Here is a 19,079-nt window from a genome sequence, read left to right on the forward strand (position 1 = left end):
ATTATTGCATCTGAAGAGCTACTTCCCTTTTGCGATGGTGACAAAGTTTCCACACAAAACTAACGTGGGAACATTGGCCACAATTGTGTGAATGCAGCAAAGTCGACGACACAAATATAAGACGTGAAGAATGCAGCAGAGGCTGTAATCATAGCTACAGTGTTGTTTGCAAGGACCAGGGTGTCGCGCTGTAAACGGCACAAACACAACATCGCACTCGCGCAAAATGGAGACAGACGGAGACACGAGCACATGTGTTTGTCTTACTTTCGGCGGTGCTTCATCAGACCCTCCGGAGTCCCAAGAAACGGTGACTTGTCTCCTCATCTCCATCCTGCTCCTCTCCTTCTGCTGGAGCTTCTCCTCCTCTAATATAGTGCTGGAGACAGAGGGAAAGAACAAGATGATGGCACACAAATAAGGCGTCCATGTTGCAGTCTGCAGGACAAATACACAAATGGACGTAAGGTGTTAAACGCTTATTAACCTAAGTTTTTTTTTTGTGTTTATTGTGACTAATGACTCATGAATTACACTGCATTTCATTTTAACTGTAACGTAACGTACACACATGTAAACTCATAGTAATGCATCATGCTTTGACACATACACTCCAACAGTATAATTCCTTTACAAGCCTGCTGAAGAGGTTTTCTGCCTCCTGTTGTACATATAAAAACTTACCTGACGACCCCATTAACATTAACACATTGTTTTCACTGGTGTGTTCTTTACACCCAGTAAAACTCGCGCGTGCACAGCATTCCTCACTCTGTATCCGTTTGTACAGATTGTCAAACTACTACAGTCAGAAGGAAACCAAATTCCACTTTGTTACGAAATGTCTTATTGCCATCTCTTCCCACCGCCAACAGTCCATCCCTGTACACTCAAGTAACTCCCAGTAACACACACTGAGCCGATGGTAGTGGTAAAACAGTTGGAGCCACACTCAACAGAGTTTGCTTCAGATGATTGAAAAACAAAAATCCGAATCTCTTTGTTTACCTTGCAGTCACCCTGGGAAGACTTCAGTTTTAAAAATGTTGTCTTGGAAAATAATAAATTTGGTCACGCCGATGTTGAAAACTGTAACAGCAGCTAGAGCAGTAAAACTGTGGTAATCTTGCCAAACAACAAACTGAATCAATTCGATAAAGCAACACCCCGACTCAATATTTTTAGGCCTCGTGTAGAAAAAGTTAGCACAATGAATTTACATGATAAAATTAACCACACTGACCTGATCTCTGGGAAGACTGTAGCTAAACCAAACCCCAACTCTCAAAGGAAGTGGCTACTGCCGAACAGAAAGTTGAACTGTCGCACAAGCCAGCACGCAAACTTTCACAGTCTCACAGTCCCACACTCTTTCTACTGGCCTGTCTTCAACAAGAGCTAAGAGCTATTTCTAGCAACATCACCGCCCTCCTGTTCTGTTGTCTCCTGCTGAGCGTCTGTTTTGTCCTTGCACCTGTCCGAGTCAGTCTCCTGTCCGGTCTGCTTTTCCATCACAACACACATTCACACTCATCTGTGCAACAATAGTAACCGGTACTGAACTTTTCGCCTCAAAGGCAGTGACTTAATCATGACTGACTGTGACCCCATGAGCAATAACTTGATTTTTAAGAATGAAAATGCTTTTTTTTTTACGGTGCGTTACCAAATTTAACATTGCCCAACAAGTCACTTCCTTAGAAATCTATCTTTAACCATTAATCTCAACCATTCTTCCTACACAGTGTAACAGTAAATGACTTTACGTATAAATATGTGTCATAACGATAGCATCAGCCCCTGGCAACATCATCGCTGTCTCCACCCCCCTCCCCTCACCACCACCTGAAATAACAAGGCCTCCAGTTTATTTACTCAGGCTGAGCTGACTTCACAGTCTTAGCTCCTCAGCAACACCCTGCTTAAGTTCTCACCTGAGAGTTGCCCACTGTAACCACTGCTGATGACCAATGAACAGCACTGACGAACATATCTGGGTTCAAGTGCACAGAGATGTGAACAGCCGTTGTGTTTGTCTGCAACAGGCAGCATTATGGAAGAATGAACATGTATAATCATATGTACATGAGTAGAGTATGACAGACCAATGATATGTAGTCCAACCCCAAATTTATTTAAAAAAAAGTTACATATTCCTACAATCTCATACAATTAGATTTGCAACATAGCACCAGTTCAATAGTCACTGTGTTTCCCAACCTGTGGTCTGAGCCCCATTAAGCTAGGTGCCAAGATTAACGGGCTTTGCTTAATTTGAGACTCTGAAGTCAGGTAGCAGCTAGTTCATCCTGACTCATCTCTGTCTTCCCTACAGGTGGACCATCACTATTTTATGAATGCAGTAACATAAACGTAAAAGGCTTGATGGTTCATTAGTATAAAAAAACGTCAGCATCTCAAGAGTCAATTTGGGTTTTACTCAAGAATCAAACTTTATCACGTCAAAAGGCTCTCATTGCTTTTGTATGCAGACTGGAGTACAGGTGTGTGTTTGTATGAATGGTTGCAGGGTTTGGCTTCTAACGTGTTTTTATTACACATTCAGCAAACATGTTTAAGTTACACCGATCAGCCATAACATTAAAAACACTGACAGGAGACGTAAATAACGTTGACCATGTTGTGACAATCTAATGTTCTGCTGGGAAACCTTTGGACCTGGCATTCATGGATGTTACTTTGACACTTACCACCCATCTAGACCAGACGCCCCCCCCCCCCCCCACCCCATAGCTATGACACTCCTTGATATGTGAGGGATGATCCACAAAGGCTCCTCCCCTCAGAAGGCCCATGTCCATTATCTGATGAGTCACAACTGTTTCCAAGGAACAAGGGAGACCTACACAATATTAGGCAGGTGATCATAATGTTATACCTGATCGGTGAATAGCTGAATATTGTTTATTCTTAACCACAGCCTGTGCAAATTGCTAATTGTTCTAATCAAAAGTTCAAACCCATCCACCCTACTGAAGATTGTCAGAAACTTAACCATGTAAGAGGTATCCATAGACAGGCTCCACTAAAATTCACACCCAACTTCTCGTGCAGTAACATCCATCCATTATGAGCTTAAACCACGCCATTTAGAAAGATCTAACAAGACAGAAGGACACGTAGAAGAGACCATACTTTACCTCAAAAAGGCCAACAGTCCAACAGCAACAGAGTATATCCAATCAAGTACTCATAGAAGAATAGCGTAGCCACTAGAATGATGAGGAACCAGCAGCACTTAGCGCTGATGCAATAACGGAGGTCAACGTGAACAATCCCGTCAACATCAAATAGATAAAATGCTTCTCATGCTTCTCATGACAGGATCACATAACTACGCTCTGCTACAGCTGACTCAAAGCCCGCTAGACTAGACACAAGCAGCAGTCCTTCAGCACACACACTCTTCTCCAGCAGGATTGTATGATCTGAGTCTTGGTAGGTTTGACCGTGAGAGTAAAGTACTACAGTAATTCTGCTTGGCTCTTTCCTTCCTTCTCTCATTCTTATTTGCTCCCTCTCTCAGTTCTCTGGAAAGCTGAAGTTTCTGGCAGCTGCCCACAGTGTAAACACACCCACACACACTTATGTTGGTCCAACGTCTAGGAAAACTGTAGTAGTAGCTACATATTTGGCAGGAGAGACCTATAATTGATATTATGATATAAAAGCGAAGCCAGACCCAAAGTCAAGCAAACTGTATAACCTTATACGGCATGGCTTGCTCCTATTAATAGCAAGTGACCACTGGGAGCATGGTCAATATTGACTTGGTTTCCAAGACACTGCATGAGGAACACTGAGGCTGAGATATAATCAACAATTAAAATAAACGTTCTTAATTTTGTCAGCTTTTACCAAAATGCACATTTTACTTTTCCACAGCTTGGTTTTCAGACGCCTGTGAAAGCATACGACCACAAACACCCGGTACATGTGTCAAACTAATGAGCGGACCACCGCGATGTGATGTGAAGGCCTGCAATCCCTAAAGAGCCACGAATGAAGACAGTCAGGTCTGGGAGACACAATAATAAAAAAAAAAAAAAGGCCAAACAGGTCATGAGGAGAGGATGAGTTGGAAAAGGGAGCGTAACAAGAGTAGAAATGGTGGGCGGAACAGGAAAGCTGACACGCAGAAAACTGGAAGAGGAATTTCAGGTGTGAGTCATGCTGTTTTTTAGCAAACTCATAAAACCACAGGAGTTAAATACCCACTCCTATTTTCCTGTTTCTGTTTTAGAGAGAAAAAGACAGAGCGCGCACGTTGAAGGAAACAATGAGGGCATCTTGCTGTGCTGCAATGGTTCATACCACAACAATGTGATTTAAAATGGGAAAAATTATAAAGAGCTACATACTTTACATCATTTTTCTCGCTGAATCTGAGTTACAAGACAAAAATATATGAAAATATAGTGTCTGTGGAATAAGATCTCTCTAAAAACAACGACGTTTCACCACTCGTCCATCCGGCTTGTCGGCGCATTTGAACAAGCTGCTCAAAAATACATTTCTATTCTGTACATGCAGATAAACACAAGGTAATATTCATAAGGGAAACATTCATCTGCGCTCAATTTGTAGCAGTGTTGGTGAAAATGATGCAGATGACGCCACCGCTGTCAAGTTTATGAAATGAAAGGAAATGAACCCTGGAAGTCGTGGTACAGAAAGCTGTCATTCCTTACACGGATGCGCAAATCATTTTAAGTCTTTGTCACAAATACATTTCACGGTTCGTTTAAAGTGTAGAGTTTCAGTTTGCGCTCACTTTTTTCCCCCCCAGTTTTCATTTCCCATCAGGGGCGCAGGCGATAAAAACAACCCTCCCAAAAAACTACAGGTCTGTTCATGTCTCAGTGATTCTGACTCTATGAGTAAGCTCCCGTCTGGACCTCTGCTCATCCCTACTGTTTAACACAAAGAAAAATGAAAAAGTCGGCGAGATTTAAAAGAAAATTATTATGAAATGACTAGAATATTACTTTAGCTGGTTGTCTTTATATTATCTAATAGTATTATTCTGCTCGAACATACAGCATCTACATATCCAATGCTGGTGGTGCTTATCCTCTGGCCATTAGTATCCTATGATTAGCATTAACTACACACTTGGCGCCTGTAAATCATAAAACATTTCAGTTCTTTGTAGTCAGTCTCTGTCTTTGATCGCACTTGACGACAATGATGATTGACACTGTGCTCCAGTGTTCTTCGCATTTGCATTTCCTTTCAACAGTTTTTGCTAGATTGTTATAATCTGTGTTAATAATTTCACAAACTCCGAGCTGTCTATTCCTGTCACTATTAGGAAGTTATGTGATTCATTGAATGGGTGAGATCCTTCCTGTTTGACGTGAAGTCGGGGCGTACTCCATGGAATTTTAATTTACCAGCACTGATGTCTGGCTCTGCCTTATCTCATCATAACATGCCCACGTTATTGTGTCTTGACAGATAAAGCCTCTTTGCAAAACTATCCCCTGGCAAGGTAACGGTGTATCATTTACAAGGGAGCAAGGTGTGGCCGGGCTTTCTCATTTAATCTCTCTTTGTCATCATGACACCTGCGTTACCATGCCAGCCATAATATCAAACCAAACAGGGACTGTCTGTCTTTGCCGACCGGTAAAGAGTCTTAGAGATCTTACGCGGTTCACCTATTGTGTATGAGCACTCCTTGTAAGATCATGTAGGATCAAAGTCAGCTGTTTAACCTCAGAGTGGTAGAAATAATGTCCAAACACTCAGAGAATGCACTGTAAACATGGAAACATGTAATACTCTATGAAACACTATGAAATATATAGAACTAACTTTAAGTCAACGGCTCTGAATTCAATTTGCATGCATCCTAGACAAGCGTTCCAGCGCGTCACTGGTTACCTGTCTGTATTGTGTCTGTCTGGCCTGTTCACGCATCTTTAATGTTTTGTCTTCGTCTGACTTCAAACCATCAGGAAAAGATTTAAGATTCCTGTATTTGTCTCTTAGTTTGTCCCATTCGGCGTGACTTTACTTTGAAACAGAAGGAGAGTGACACCTGCTGTTAGGACGGTGTAAGAAAATGCTTCAACTGTTACGCAGATGTTAAGGGTTGATTCATTGGGTAAGTTTCTATGTATATATATTTGTTTTTTGAAATTTTTGAGTACATTTTTTAACTTGAAACTGATCATGACATTATGAAACTTGTCACTAGATGTTTCTTCCATAAATCTTACCAAGTATAATTGAGGTTTACTGAAAAAAGACATGCAGAATGCGAATGGCTACAGAGGAGGAAAAAACAGCAAAGCATCCAAAATCACAGTCTTTACAGAGCACACACTAGGATCACACACTAACAGACTGGCTTCAGCAGATTTTTGTATGACGACTGAAAGACTGGGCAACTTAACAACTGCGCCTGATGAGGGATCACATACTACATGATTTATCAAACCAACTAAAGCCAATGAACGCATCCAACTCTTGTGCAAACTCTCACAAGGGCAACAGCCGTGGTATGCACTGCAACCAACATCACATAGGAATTCGTGCACCTGATTATCGATTATTCTCTCACATCTCATTCCTGTGTCCCGTCCTCTCTTTTTCATTGGCTGTTGGCAACGCATGTTCACACAACTCGATTGCTTCCAGATTTGGCTCAAATTCCAAAATGTCTGATTGACTGTGACTGAGGTTGGGTCGGGTCTGTTCCCCTCACACACTTGCAGATTCGCGTTTTCACCCCCCTGACCCATCTACCCATGCAGATAATCCCCAACTAGTGCAGACTTTGCCCAACTGGGTATCGTAGGTAAAATCTGTGTCCTCAGCTTCAGACACATGCTGAATCCACATTCAAAGTGCCTCACTCACACGCTCTCAAATCGCACTCATAAATTACCTCAGCTGTGTTTTCAGCTCAGTGAAGCGCGGCCTCTTGCTGGGATCGTACGACCAACACTTTGTCATCAAGCTGTAGAGAGTCGGAGGGCACTGAGGGGGCATAGCCAGCCGCTCGCCGTTCTCTATCCTGCCAATGACGTCGTTGTTCTTCACGCCCTGGAAAGGCTTGATGCCGTACATGAGAATCTCCCACATGCAGACGCCTATGAAAAGATACGCAACATAAAACTTAATCACAGTCGTTATCGGCTCTTCAAGCCGAGGCACAAAGTGAGGAGTAAAACAGAAACAGGCAGCAGAATACAATGGGACGTAAAAAAACACAAACAAGAAAAATAAGGAAGAAAACAACATCGGATTAGTCTTACCAAACATCCAGACATCGCTGGCTGTAGTGAATCGTCTGAAGTTGATGGATTCTGGAGCCATCCATTTAATCGGCAATTTACCTTTAGATGCTGGAAAACGGGAATGAAGAGAATCGTGTTACACTTCACCTGATCGGTTCTATAAATGATAACAGAGCTTTCCTCCATGTTACCTAACAAATACAATTAGACGCATGGTTCCTGGGATTCTTTGTAGACTATATTTCACATCTCTCGCTCACACAAATCAATTACTGTCAAATCCAGACCGCTTTTATTCAAGCTGTAAAAGTAAAACAGAGAGCAGCAACATCTCTGCACAAAGAGGACCAGTGCCTCTATACCTATTTTAGTTTCCCTACAATCTGCAGAATATTATTCCCCATATACTTTTTACTCTAAAAATAAGTCGAAAAAATGAATTAATTATCACCATGTCTGTGAGGCCTTGTTTATTCACTGTGTCAATTGAAACAACTGTGAACTCAGCCACACAGGTATAGTTTCCTTAGGTAGAAAAGTTAAATGTCCAGACAAGTCTGAAAACATTAATATTTTTCCATATCCACCCTGACCTTGATTTAATAAAAGTAAATTAATCCCATACTTTTTCCTTTGTACTGAGCAGGACCCCACAAGACAAAGAAAATTAAGACAAAGAAGAAGACAGATGACTAATCAACATGGAGTGCTGGAGTGTATTTAGTATTTAGTTACCTTTATAATAAGAGCTATCTTCCATGTACCGTGACAGACCAAAATCCCCCAACTTCACACAGTCGACAGTCGACACCAACACATTTCGTGCTGCAATGTCCCTGGAGAGAACACAACAGAACAAGAAATCTAAGACACACAAGCAATGTATTTTCTGTTCCGCTCAACACATCCAGGTGCTGACAGTTTTCCTCATATCATGATATGTTTTTACTTTTTAGCTGTTTTACTGTCGTATAACTCCTTCCAGGAGGTGGCAACACTGAGCTGTGTTTATACATCTAACTGCAATAAATGTTTTTTTACAGGCACAATATTCTGTAAAACAATGAAACGGTGAATTAGGATGCACCCCTTCATACCTGTGAACAAAGCGTTTGCTCTCCAGATACGCCAGAGCCGTGCTGAGCTGGTAAGAGTACAAGATGAGGCTGGCCAAGTCTAGACTGTACTTCCTCACCTGGAGAAATGACCGTAACTGTAGAGAAGTGAGAAGAACAGGAAAAAAAATATGAGAGCCAAAATAAAGAACAGATTAAATACATAATACAAGAGATAGGATTAGTATCTTCTGAAGTAAATGCAGTTTAGTTTATGTAGTGAAGAATTCAATACCAGAGTCTTTCTTTGTGGATGCAAACCAAACACCACACTAATCAAAAGCTCTGAATGCATCATTAATAAACAAAGAACAACAAAAATGAGTTACTGATTATGTGCCAGACACAGAAATAATTTAAAAAGTAAAGTTTGAGTTTGCACCACAATTGATTTTTTTCCACTTGATAAATCCCTTTCTAATAATTCCTGAAAAAAAGCTTTCTAACACATGCACGTCTCCACGTAAACTAACGGCCACTGTGCAGCCTCGTACAAATCCCCTTCAATTGACCTTTGGCTAAGCCCCGCCCCCCTTAGTTACTGTTGCTACGTCCGGCATTCTCTTCTGGGCTGTGGTTTTCTGGTTATCTATAAGGCTCTGGTATCAATATCAAGGAGCAACACTGTTCATGCAAAGCTGGGTACGTCTCTATTCACTTCTATAATCGTTATTACGAAGCAAACGGACTAACGTTGCGCACGTATAACGTTGTATTTCTTCAGCGTGTGCTAGCGTATCAACAACTATGCAACTTAAGCTGTAACGGTGATGTTTTGGTTAGCTCCACGGGGTTTTGCGCGCACATCATTGGGCTTATCCATACCCTGGATGCTGGATATATACCGACAGTATAGCCTGCCGAGACCGAAAATATGAGACGCCTGCGTTAAAGTCAATGGAGCGCTGTGGAAAAGTGTCGGACCCCTGTGGGAGCTCTCTTGGCTGTGATTGGTCAATCTACATTCTAGGGCGGGGCTTAGCCAAAGGTCAATTACCTACCTCTCCAAGTGTGCAGAGCTCCATGATGATCCAGACAGGATTCTCCGTGATGACTCCCATGAGCTTCACGATGTGAGGATGGTCAAACTGACGCATGGTCACTGCAGGGAAACAGGAACAGACGGGGGGTCAAGCATTTCAGCAACGGCACCCGTGGTTTTCCTCACTAAGGCGTAACATGTGATTAATGTACGCACAATAAAGGAACTTACATGCTTCTTGGAGAAACTTTTCCCTGACGCTGTCTGACGTTGAGTTCTTACACGTCTTCACGGCCACAGACAGAGCCGGGTTCTCCTGCAGGAAACAGTCACACCCAAGGAAAGTCAGCAGCTTTTCAACTCAATAGAAAACTCAAAATATAAGATAACTTGGAATTATTAATACATCCACAAAACAAACTTATATATGTTTATTCTACGATCTAATGGAATGGATTAAATATGAGAATGTGCTGTTATATATAGCATATTATATACTAGTATATTATAGTTAGTAAGCAACTAGTCTATCCCATAATTTCTGATTAGTCTTTGTTCAAACTGACTTCGGAGGGAGATGATAATAATTTTGTGTGTGCTTGTTTATAAATCCACCAGTCACCTCCTTCTCCTCCAAATTATTCAGATCGAAGGCTACTACGAACCAACAGCTTGACATCTTAAAAGCTACCTCACTGCTGCACTTTCAAAAAAATTCAGTAACTGCCTCATAGTTTTTGACACTGCATCGACTCCGTGATGTGTAAAATACACAAAGCACACTGACAGCACTGGAGCCTCAATTTATTCACGGAATAAGAAAAGACATTTCACTATCGTGTGTGTGTGGAGAAAGCCGGAGGCTTCATACCGGGCTGATGTAGACTCCTTGGTGGACGTCTCCAAACTGACCCTCACCTATGCAGCGTCCCAACTCAATACGATCCCGCTGAATTTCATAGTCCCGCGCTAGATACACAGCATACACAGACATGAGCACACAGAATTGAGGACAAACACATCAGCCCCTCAGATCAAACACACGTATCAACGCCCACACATCAGCCTTGCACTTACCAAGCTTGTCAGAGCACTTTTGCAATGGGACTGCGTTTATTTCTGCCTTAAAATGCAAAAGATGCATCTTTACATTATCTTCTTTTAAAGCGACTTTACACATCTCCACAAAAGCTTCGAGTAAATGTAGTGTGATGTTGTGTTTAGTGGGAAATCTGATATATTTTAAACCCCTAACCCCCCGTTCTGACAAGCTTGGCTAGCTTGGACAGCTCACTGTCAACAGCATGCAACAACAGCACCAGCAAACCACAGCGAGACATGCCATGTAACACAGACAGTAACACTCAATGTATTTATGAACATGATTTTCTATGTTAATTCAAATGTAATATGGATAAAGTCAGGTGGATTGTAGAAAAGCATTACTATCAGAATTTAGGTCGTCAGTCAATAACCCACTGGAGCTTTTAATCAAGCTCATATTTTGATTTGTGCAGGAACAGGATTGTGTATTTGAAAGGCTGCTGAAAGCTGTGGTTTGCTCTGCCTCCCAGGCATGACACTGTTGACCTGACTTTGTCCATTTAGTATAAGCATATGGATATAACATACATGACGTTACAAGAGTCAGTTTACAGAAAACCCCTGACTCCTCTTGTATGATAATCACTGCTGTCCAAATGTGCGGCACATGCGCAACATTTAGAGGCAATAATGTTGGGCAGTAAAGCTGGAAATAGGCTGCAACATACACGAAAATGTACATTGGCCACAATTACTGCCTGCGTGCTCTGATTCTAAATGTCGCCCATGATGGTTTAAAAACATCCAGCGTTACGGTGAAATAATGAAGTGAGATTACCCTGTTTGTTAGTGGTTATGGATGTAATGTATGTTTGTATTTAAAGCCTTTCCCTCTCTCTGCACTTCCTTCAGGTTAACGTCGGAAAAGGGAACATGCTCCGAGTTGACTTGTTAAATGTCACAAAAATGTTTTCGAACTGTTGCCATGTTGTTGTTAGTTTCCTCAATTTCAATTCTCAATTTGTTCTAAAATACACACAAGATCCAACAACTGGGACTCAGTTCTGAAGCTACCACCGGTTTAAAACTGAAAGCACAGCAAACATCAACGGAGGAGGGTCAAATCAACGGGGTACAGATACAGAAACTCGGTTTGATTGAACAGTTGCAAGCAAACGTAAAAAGGTTCACGACAACCATCAAATCAAGGAGCCATCACAGTACAACCAGAGTTCCAGTCATTACCTTGATCTAGTCCATAGTATTCTGGGAAAATGGATTAGTGATAGGAGACAGAAATAACTAGCTGTGAGTACAGAGAGCCATCAGTTGTTACTGCAGAGTATTAATCATGTTAATGGTACCTTAATAGTTGCGGTTAAGTGGGAGAGCGGTGCAGACAAATTAGGGGTACATATAGATTTAACCGAATAGATAAAATAATAAAGTAGATAGATAAAGTTTGTAATGGGTAATGGGTGTATTTATACTGCTTGGACACCTGCTGTTAAAAGAACCACTGACACTGAAACTGTTCAGCCCCGACACAAACAGCTGACTTTCAAAAAGTGAATACTTTCCTCATCTATTAAAACTAAATCACTCCCCTGATGTGACACATCTAAAAAGAATGGATACAGTAAGGATTTCTTTTGTACCTTCGTGTGTGTGTTTACAGGTCTTAGTCCTCAAGACTCTGTAAAGCTACTACTTATGAATGGTCAAAAAGCAAAGCCATGTTGGTATTTGGCTGGATGGAACATGTGCTTTTGATACCCAGGCAACATTTTGTGGCAGTTTAAATGGGTCACTCCGTCAAATTTTCACATCCTACTGTACGCTTTTCTGATTTCTCCCATCTCCGCTGCCTCAAATGTTGCCTCTTTAGCGTCACCACTTAGCACCGCAGTGAGCTCAATATGAACAAGAGTCTTGAACCTGGCGATCAGGCACGACTCGGCAGCGACAGCAGCACGGCAGGCCCTCTTCACGTTCAGTCTATTAATTAACCGATGCCTCGCACGGAAAAATGTTTACACACTGTCACATTTCGAATAGGAGCGATCAGCAGGATGAACAGTCATTTGGAAAAAGGCTCACTATAACGGAGACAGTGCGTAGATAATGTGTCAAAAGAGTGTGAGAGAGCTGCAGTTCTCGCCAAATCTTGTGGCAATACACCAAGATAAATATAGACCGCAGGCGTAATAATAGACACAGAATGTGGTTCAAGCCACTTCCACTTTTGAATAAGACTCTTTCATGTGACCGTGGAAAATGGAGATTCATTCAAAGGCCAGTCATAGTTTTATCGTTTATAAAAAGAGCTCAAATAAATTTATGGCTTAAACTGACGTCAGATGTGATAACATGTTTTCTTTCAAAGGCGAATTCCGTATTGCACATGACTTTAATGTTCTCTAGAATAAGATTGGCCATTTTCTGATGTTAGGACGGAATCACAAATATTTAAGATAATACAAAATTAAATCAACATTTTTTTCTAAAGTGGAAGAGCTTGCGTCCTCAGATCTCAGTCCAATTTTAAGTGCAACAAGGACACAAGACACAAAAAGACACAGTGCCACAGACTCATGTCGCCTAGAGACCTTTAATCCTCCATCCATCATCACAACAACCTTCACACAGGTGAACTTGCATACACACACACACACACACAATATGTTACATAAGTCTGACGAGGACCACTGATCAGCAGAGACACACACTGTCACCTTGACTCTCTATTACCTGCCAACAACATTTGCATGGATGTGGTGTACTCACTTGAAGGCATGGTGTAGGTGTCCTCCTCATCTATGATCTCAGCATAGTCGTCAGTTTCTGTGGAGCCAGAGTTCAGAGTTCAGTGTAAAAGTGTAAAACAGACACACACACACAAAAAGAGAGGGAAGCTAGAAGAAGACAAAATATCACAACTGAAAATACCCCCGAGCCACGAGTATTACCACTAATGTGACACGAATCGCTGCATGCAATTCAAAAAAGTGGAAACACAAAACGAGTCCTGCACAGACAGAAGTACCTTTCCAAAATGAAGTCACCATACCCGACTCAAAACAAATGCACAACGACTAAAAAGTTCATGTACTACAGAACAGCTGGACACAAGGAATGAGGCCCTGACAGCACAATAGAGAGACAGAGGAGAGGAAAGGGGAGGGATGGAAATGTTCTTTCTTTCCAGAGAAACAAGCTGAAGAAAAACAGGTTGAGTCATGGATAAAACAGTTGCAGGCAAGATACACAGAGAGAGAGAGAGAGAGAGAGAGATACTCTGCAGTACACTAAATGTGGACACAGAGCAGGGATTCCATTGTGTTACTAATTAAGGACGTTAAATAGAAAGAATGTTGTTTACCGTCGCCACTTATGTGACCTGCAGATGCACATGCAGCGTGAAACACAAACACAGAGGAGACTCATCAGCTTTAATGTGTTAATGAGATAAAAAGCTATATTATGACATTGAAGGTAATTTGTATTTCAGTTTGTGTACATGTGAATTAGTCAGAGGTTGGTAGACGGTCAGAGCGTAGACAGAGTGACAGTGACTAAAGCTCTCCATGAGGACATCTGGTGAGACAAGGACTCTTCACTGCACACACAGATGAGGCTTTATAAAGGGAAACAGGCTACACACGCTATATCTATGAACCCTTTATCTAACTCTTAGCAGTCACTGTCACTCTTGACATTTAGAGCAGAGGGACGGAGGAGCACGCCGACTGTGGAGGAGCTGGGAGGGGTGAAAATTAAACGGGATTTATACCTGAGACGCAAACGGCTCGGGTTCGTACTCCGTCCATCCGTTTTTCCATCCGCTTCTCATGATTTGAAACTCTGGAGCAGAGGCGAGGAAAATTATTTTTGGTACTCGGCTCACATTAACTTTAACCAGTATATTCAGAATGAGCGACGATGACATTAGTGGAACCAGAGATACGGGAGAGCCTCCCACATCCTGTCATGTGAGCTGCTGCTGTACAGTGTCAAACACTGAATGTTAAAAATGAGCAAGTCACTGTCTGGATTTGGCAGCACAAATCAAAAGACAAAGTTTATTAAAATTCCTCAAACTTAATGAGTAAAAGTGCTTAATAAAAAAGAAAAACTATAAAAAAGACGCCTCGTTTTTACTTTGCACAGCTTTTAATGAGGATAAATGTAAGAAGCTGACTTACTTGGGTATGGACGGCAGAGCTCTGTCTCCCTCTGTAGAGACAAAATGATCACATGAATTAGAGACACAGCCGACTGGCTTCATGTTGGAGCCACCACATCGCTGTTGCCATTTCACCGCAGTCGTAGCTATTATTAGAAAAGACTAGACATACACAGGCTGGTTATTCAAAGCGACAAGCATAAAGCCTCGCTAGCCACAATCAGACTGCAGTTTAAAGGATGACTGACAGCCAGTTCCAGTCTTACAGTTACTGTAACAAACAACACACAGATGATCATTTCTCTGACTCGAGCACAATAGTGTTGCAAAAGACGCCAAAAAAATAAAAATAAAAGACCTAAATTCAGGCGTTAAGTGAACAGAAAACACAGTTGTGAACGAACAGTTGTGCGTCCTACCTTTGTGGACTCTGACAATGAAGGAGTGAGTAGCCGAGGAGACGAGCCGACAGTAGCCGTCAATCAAGTCAGCCATGTTTTCTGCTGTAGTCAGCGAGGCTGTAGTGACAGTGAGGGGCTACACACACACACACACACACACACACACACACACACACACACAGAAGGGTTAGTGTAAGAGAGTGGCACAGAGAGTTGCTTCACAGTGACACAATGAGAGCTTTATTAGGGATAACGCCTACTACTGGCGCACACACACACCCACCCCTACACCGATACTGCTGTAGTGATGCACACATGGCTTTTCCATTAGTAATAGTCTAACACACACACACTCTGACGCTCAAGTGCAGACGGCAGCAGCTTTTCTCACACTCCAAAATTTTGTTTCACTTTTCCCTACATTCACTGTGTTTGTCCTACGTGGTAAAACACCTTCATAAAAGGAAACAATTCTAATTACAAGCTAGCAAAACCAAAAATACAACATGTGTGGTTTTTTTTTACCTCCGGAGCTCCGGCCACGTTCAGCTGCAGCATGCCTTTCCTATCCTTCTCTTCCAAAGCAGAGTACTGGATGGACTGGACCTGATTAAAGTTAGCCAAGTGTGTAGGCTGCAGAGGCAGAGACAGAGACATCACTACACAACAATTTCCAAGAGAAAATCACCTTGTAATGTAACCATGAAAATAGTAAGAGGATTTGAGATCAGAGACTCATTCCAATACATAAACTCTCATCTCGGTCATCTGTTACAAACAAGGCCACGTCTCAAGTTTTCTGAAATAAACATTGCTTACTAAATAGGTGAGACTAGACTTGATGCTGGCTGTGCACATGTCTCTAAAACACTTTGTGGAAATCTGATCTGTTGCATCTAAAGGGCAAGCAGATATAAAAGGACTAAACCATCAGGAGCTCAATAGACAAAGCTTCACTCAGAGAGAAGCCACGTACTACGTACACAAAAATTGTAAAATGAAGAAAACACGACTCTAATCACTAAAAGGCCTGTCAAAAGGATGATGTCATACAGCTGAGTAGTAGTCTCTGAAATAGGTCTCATGAGATTAAACAAGGCCTATCCACTGAAGTTAGAGATTTGTGAGAAGTAACAGAAGAGTGTATGCAAGGAAATGAGTAGGAGAGCGAGTTGACTTCACTTTGACCAAGGACAAGTATCAGTCCATTCTACAGAGACATGCTACATCCTCTGCTTGAATCTTTGTGAAGAAAGATAATGAGCCTGAACACGATTCAAAGCTTTGAGGAACTACATGAAGAACAAAAAAAAAGTTTTACTTTTCCATAGAGCTAGTCATGTATCACTGTTTTTATGTACGTGCAACTGTGAACACAAGAATGACAATGCTGTCAAAAAAGACTTTTGATGCTTCTACAAAATCCGTGCCGGATGAGCACTGATCGATTTTCAGGCAAAGACAAGTTTATGAAATAAATTGCTGACGTTTGACGGGCAGTCAGTCTAAGCACTGGGGGATCAGGTGTGCACCTACTTCCCGTATCCTGCAGCAGTTGCTTAATGCAGCTTTCATGTATATTGATGAAACATACGGCTTTATTGAACTCATATTATCTGTTTTGTAACAAAAACTCCATAATTCATTTCACGAATGATTCCACCAGTAGAGGGAAGTATGATGGATTGCTACCACCAACCGACCTTCAAACTAAAAACATGCAATTTACAGGAGGCTGAAATCCTTCTCAGGGTGTGAGCAAGTACCAGACTGAACACCTTTGTGTTAAGGAGTTGTATGTGTGTGTGCACACTCACCGTTGAGCCCTTATCTGTGAGGTAGCTGATTCCTTCCTCTGGTCCAATAGCTAACTCTACTGATATTACCCAACTAGACTAGAGGGGGAGAGAGGAAGACAGTGGGGAACAATTAAAATATACGTCATATCCCATCATATTATGTGCTTCATTACACCAACAGAATACATATCACATAATAAAACATATCTCATATATTTTTGATATTAAAGGAATTCTAAGATGTTGTGTAAATGACTAATATATTACTATAGAGAGCATTGAAAATCAGAACAATGTCCTCAGACTGAGCAGGACACTGGAACCAACCTGCAGCTGTTGACTGTTTAAGAGGACACTCCACTATTCAGGTTTTTCCCTGTGTATCCTCAACATTTCCACTCATGAAAATGTATTCATGGGCTACACTACTGACCATTGGATGCACTACAATCTCCATGAATTAAGAGTCCTCCTACCCCTAAAGCACATTTGAAGCACTCCTTGTCGAAGCGGTAGATGGGCGTGAGTATCTCGAAGAACTTGTGGATGCTCTGCTCGTCATTGAAGTTAGCAAACTGCTTAAAGGTCTGCTGGATCTGTTTACGAAGAGTCTTTGCCTGATCGAGATTGGGGGAGAAGAAAAATGAAAACATTTCCAAGAGTGAAGTGTTTCTCGGAGAAAGTTGGTTCACTGCCAGGAAAGCACAACACACAACTGAGTGGGAAGACTGCGAGTGACAACAGGAGGTTTAACTTAATTCCATATAATCAGATAATCAGATAATCAGACATTTAGCCACACATCCATTCAGTCTGTCTCCCTAGCAGCAAGCCGAATAGCCTGCCAGCACACTAAGCAGAAGATAATTTCTGCTTTTGACGCTGCTGTTATCAGTGATCGACCCTGGAGCGAGACATATCACAAATCACAGTTTATTTCCTTAAACAGGTTTAACCTCACCTTAAGGGAGTCCAACAGGCTTTTGGGGAAGAACCTCCTCAAACCAACATCTTTCCTACAGAGAATAATAATGTCAAAACATATTTCTTATGGTAGTTACAAATGCACCTTGACACAATGTTTTAAAATACATTCAATTTAAATTAGAAAGAAAATGGTTTACTATGTTGACCAAGTCTTACTCTAGTAATTCGTAGTTGGACTTCTTATCAAGAGCATTGCCTGGCATCTCTCTGAAGAACCTCCTGTATAATTCACAGAAAGAAGGAGACATATTTTATATAGACAGAATTGAACTGTGACTGAAAAGAAACTGAACTTCTGATATATGTGCTGAGAACTAGGACTAAGAACAAAGTAAAGAGACTGAAAATGGTGATTCAAGTTCTAACAAGCCAGACCCATGTGTGTTCGATGGGTGTGTACTGTTTCTCACCTTATTTCCAAACAGCCCAGCTTCAGTGCCACATCTTGATCCACCAGGTCAGCTATATGGTGCATGTAGTCACTCTTTACCTGGAGAAGTAATTTTTTTTTAAACAAAATGTAAACTGTGATGTGCAGTTACACATGTGAGCTGTATGGGTGGTATCAGTTAACATTAAGCATCTCTTTAGCTGAAAGTTTGCCTCATTATAGATACAGTATTGGACTAGAGTCTCCCCCTACTGGCAGTGTAAGTAATTACATACAGAAAGTTGACGTGTGTGATGTATAATTCCTCAAAACACTCTCTTAACTTCAGCACTCTCCACAAAGGAAAAGCCATTCACGTAATCACTATTTGTCCTTTTATGCCATCCTTCCTGGTGGCCAGATACGGAGACTGTATTAAACTCAGTTAAACTCATAATTCTTGTTTTTCCACTACAGGCTCTACAACACTCCTAAATGCTTCTGCTCCAGCAAACAATCATTGCTTGAGATTTACCTGGAACTGATTAGCTTAATCTGCATTATGTGAGCTTGTGGGTGCTCATTTATGTGTAAAAGTCTCACCCTGACTATAATATATTAAATAATTTAAATATAATTTCAAACAGATGGACTTGTATTTGTTCGTTACTTAGTTTACAATACTTTCAGTCTCCTCTTTTCCTGTGGAGCTGCCGTGTGGCCTCACCTGGTGATAGAGGTAGTTGAGAGAAGGTTTGTCTTCAGAGAAATGGCTGAGATAACCTTTAGGAAGGTACCGGATCCGCAGCTCATACCTGAGAAGGACAGGAACAGCTTAATGAAATAAGGTTCAACATCCTAACTCGACATCTTTCTGAGGCACAGAAGGAGCAGTATGCTTATTCACACATACAGATGAAGCAA

The 19,079-nt window shown here is 41.5% G+C and overlaps 1 protein-coding gene across 3 annotated transcripts in view; it reads right to left on the bottom strand.

The window, feature by feature from the left end:
• LOC311497006 (focal adhesion kinase 1-like) overlaps positions 1–19,079 on the bottom strand; it is a 56,659-nt gene that overhangs the window by 15,719 nt on the left and 21,861 nt on the right. For 2 of the 3 annotated variants that reach the window (XM_084557090.1, XM_084557088.1), the window contains exons 5-24: positions 18,883–18,970; positions 18,196–18,275; positions 17,942–18,004; positions 17,760–17,814; positions 17,275–17,415; positions 16,817–16,894; positions 15,525–15,632; positions 15,018–15,135; positions 14,618–14,648; positions 14,206–14,276; positions 13,795–13,812; positions 13,200–13,256; positions 10,240–10,337; positions 9,600–9,684; positions 9,388–9,488; positions 8,369–8,484; positions 8,007–8,107; positions 7,290–7,379; positions 6,920–7,124; positions 268–379 (exon numbers count right to left, since the gene is read on the bottom strand). In XM_084557090.1, coding sequence (XP_084413216.1) covers positions 268–379; positions 6,920–7,124; positions 7,290–7,379; positions 8,007–8,107; positions 8,369–8,484; positions 9,388–9,488; positions 9,600–9,684; positions 10,240–10,337; positions 13,200–13,256; positions 13,795–13,812; positions 14,206–14,276; positions 14,618–14,648; positions 15,018–15,135; positions 15,525–15,632; positions 16,817–16,894; positions 17,275–17,415; positions 17,760–17,814; positions 17,942–18,004; positions 18,196–18,275; positions 18,883–18,970 — 1,816 coding nt within the window. The remainder of the gene's footprint in view (positions 1–267; positions 380–6,919; positions 7,125–7,289; positions 7,380–8,006; positions 8,108–8,368; positions 8,485–9,387; positions 9,489–9,599; positions 9,685–10,239; positions 10,338–13,199; positions 13,257–13,794; positions 13,813–14,205; positions 14,277–14,617; positions 14,649–15,017; positions 15,136–15,524; positions 15,633–16,816; positions 16,895–17,274; positions 17,416–17,759; positions 17,815–17,941; positions 18,005–18,195; positions 18,276–18,882; positions 18,971–19,079) is intronic. The other variant, XM_084557089.1, reaches the window with a different exon arrangement.

The sequence above is a fragment of the Chelon labrosus genome, assembly GCF_963514085.1.
Source record: "Chelon labrosus genome assembly, chromosome: 12".
NCBI lineage: Eukaryota > Metazoa > Chordata > Actinopteri > Mugiliformes > Mugilidae > Chelon > Chelon labrosus.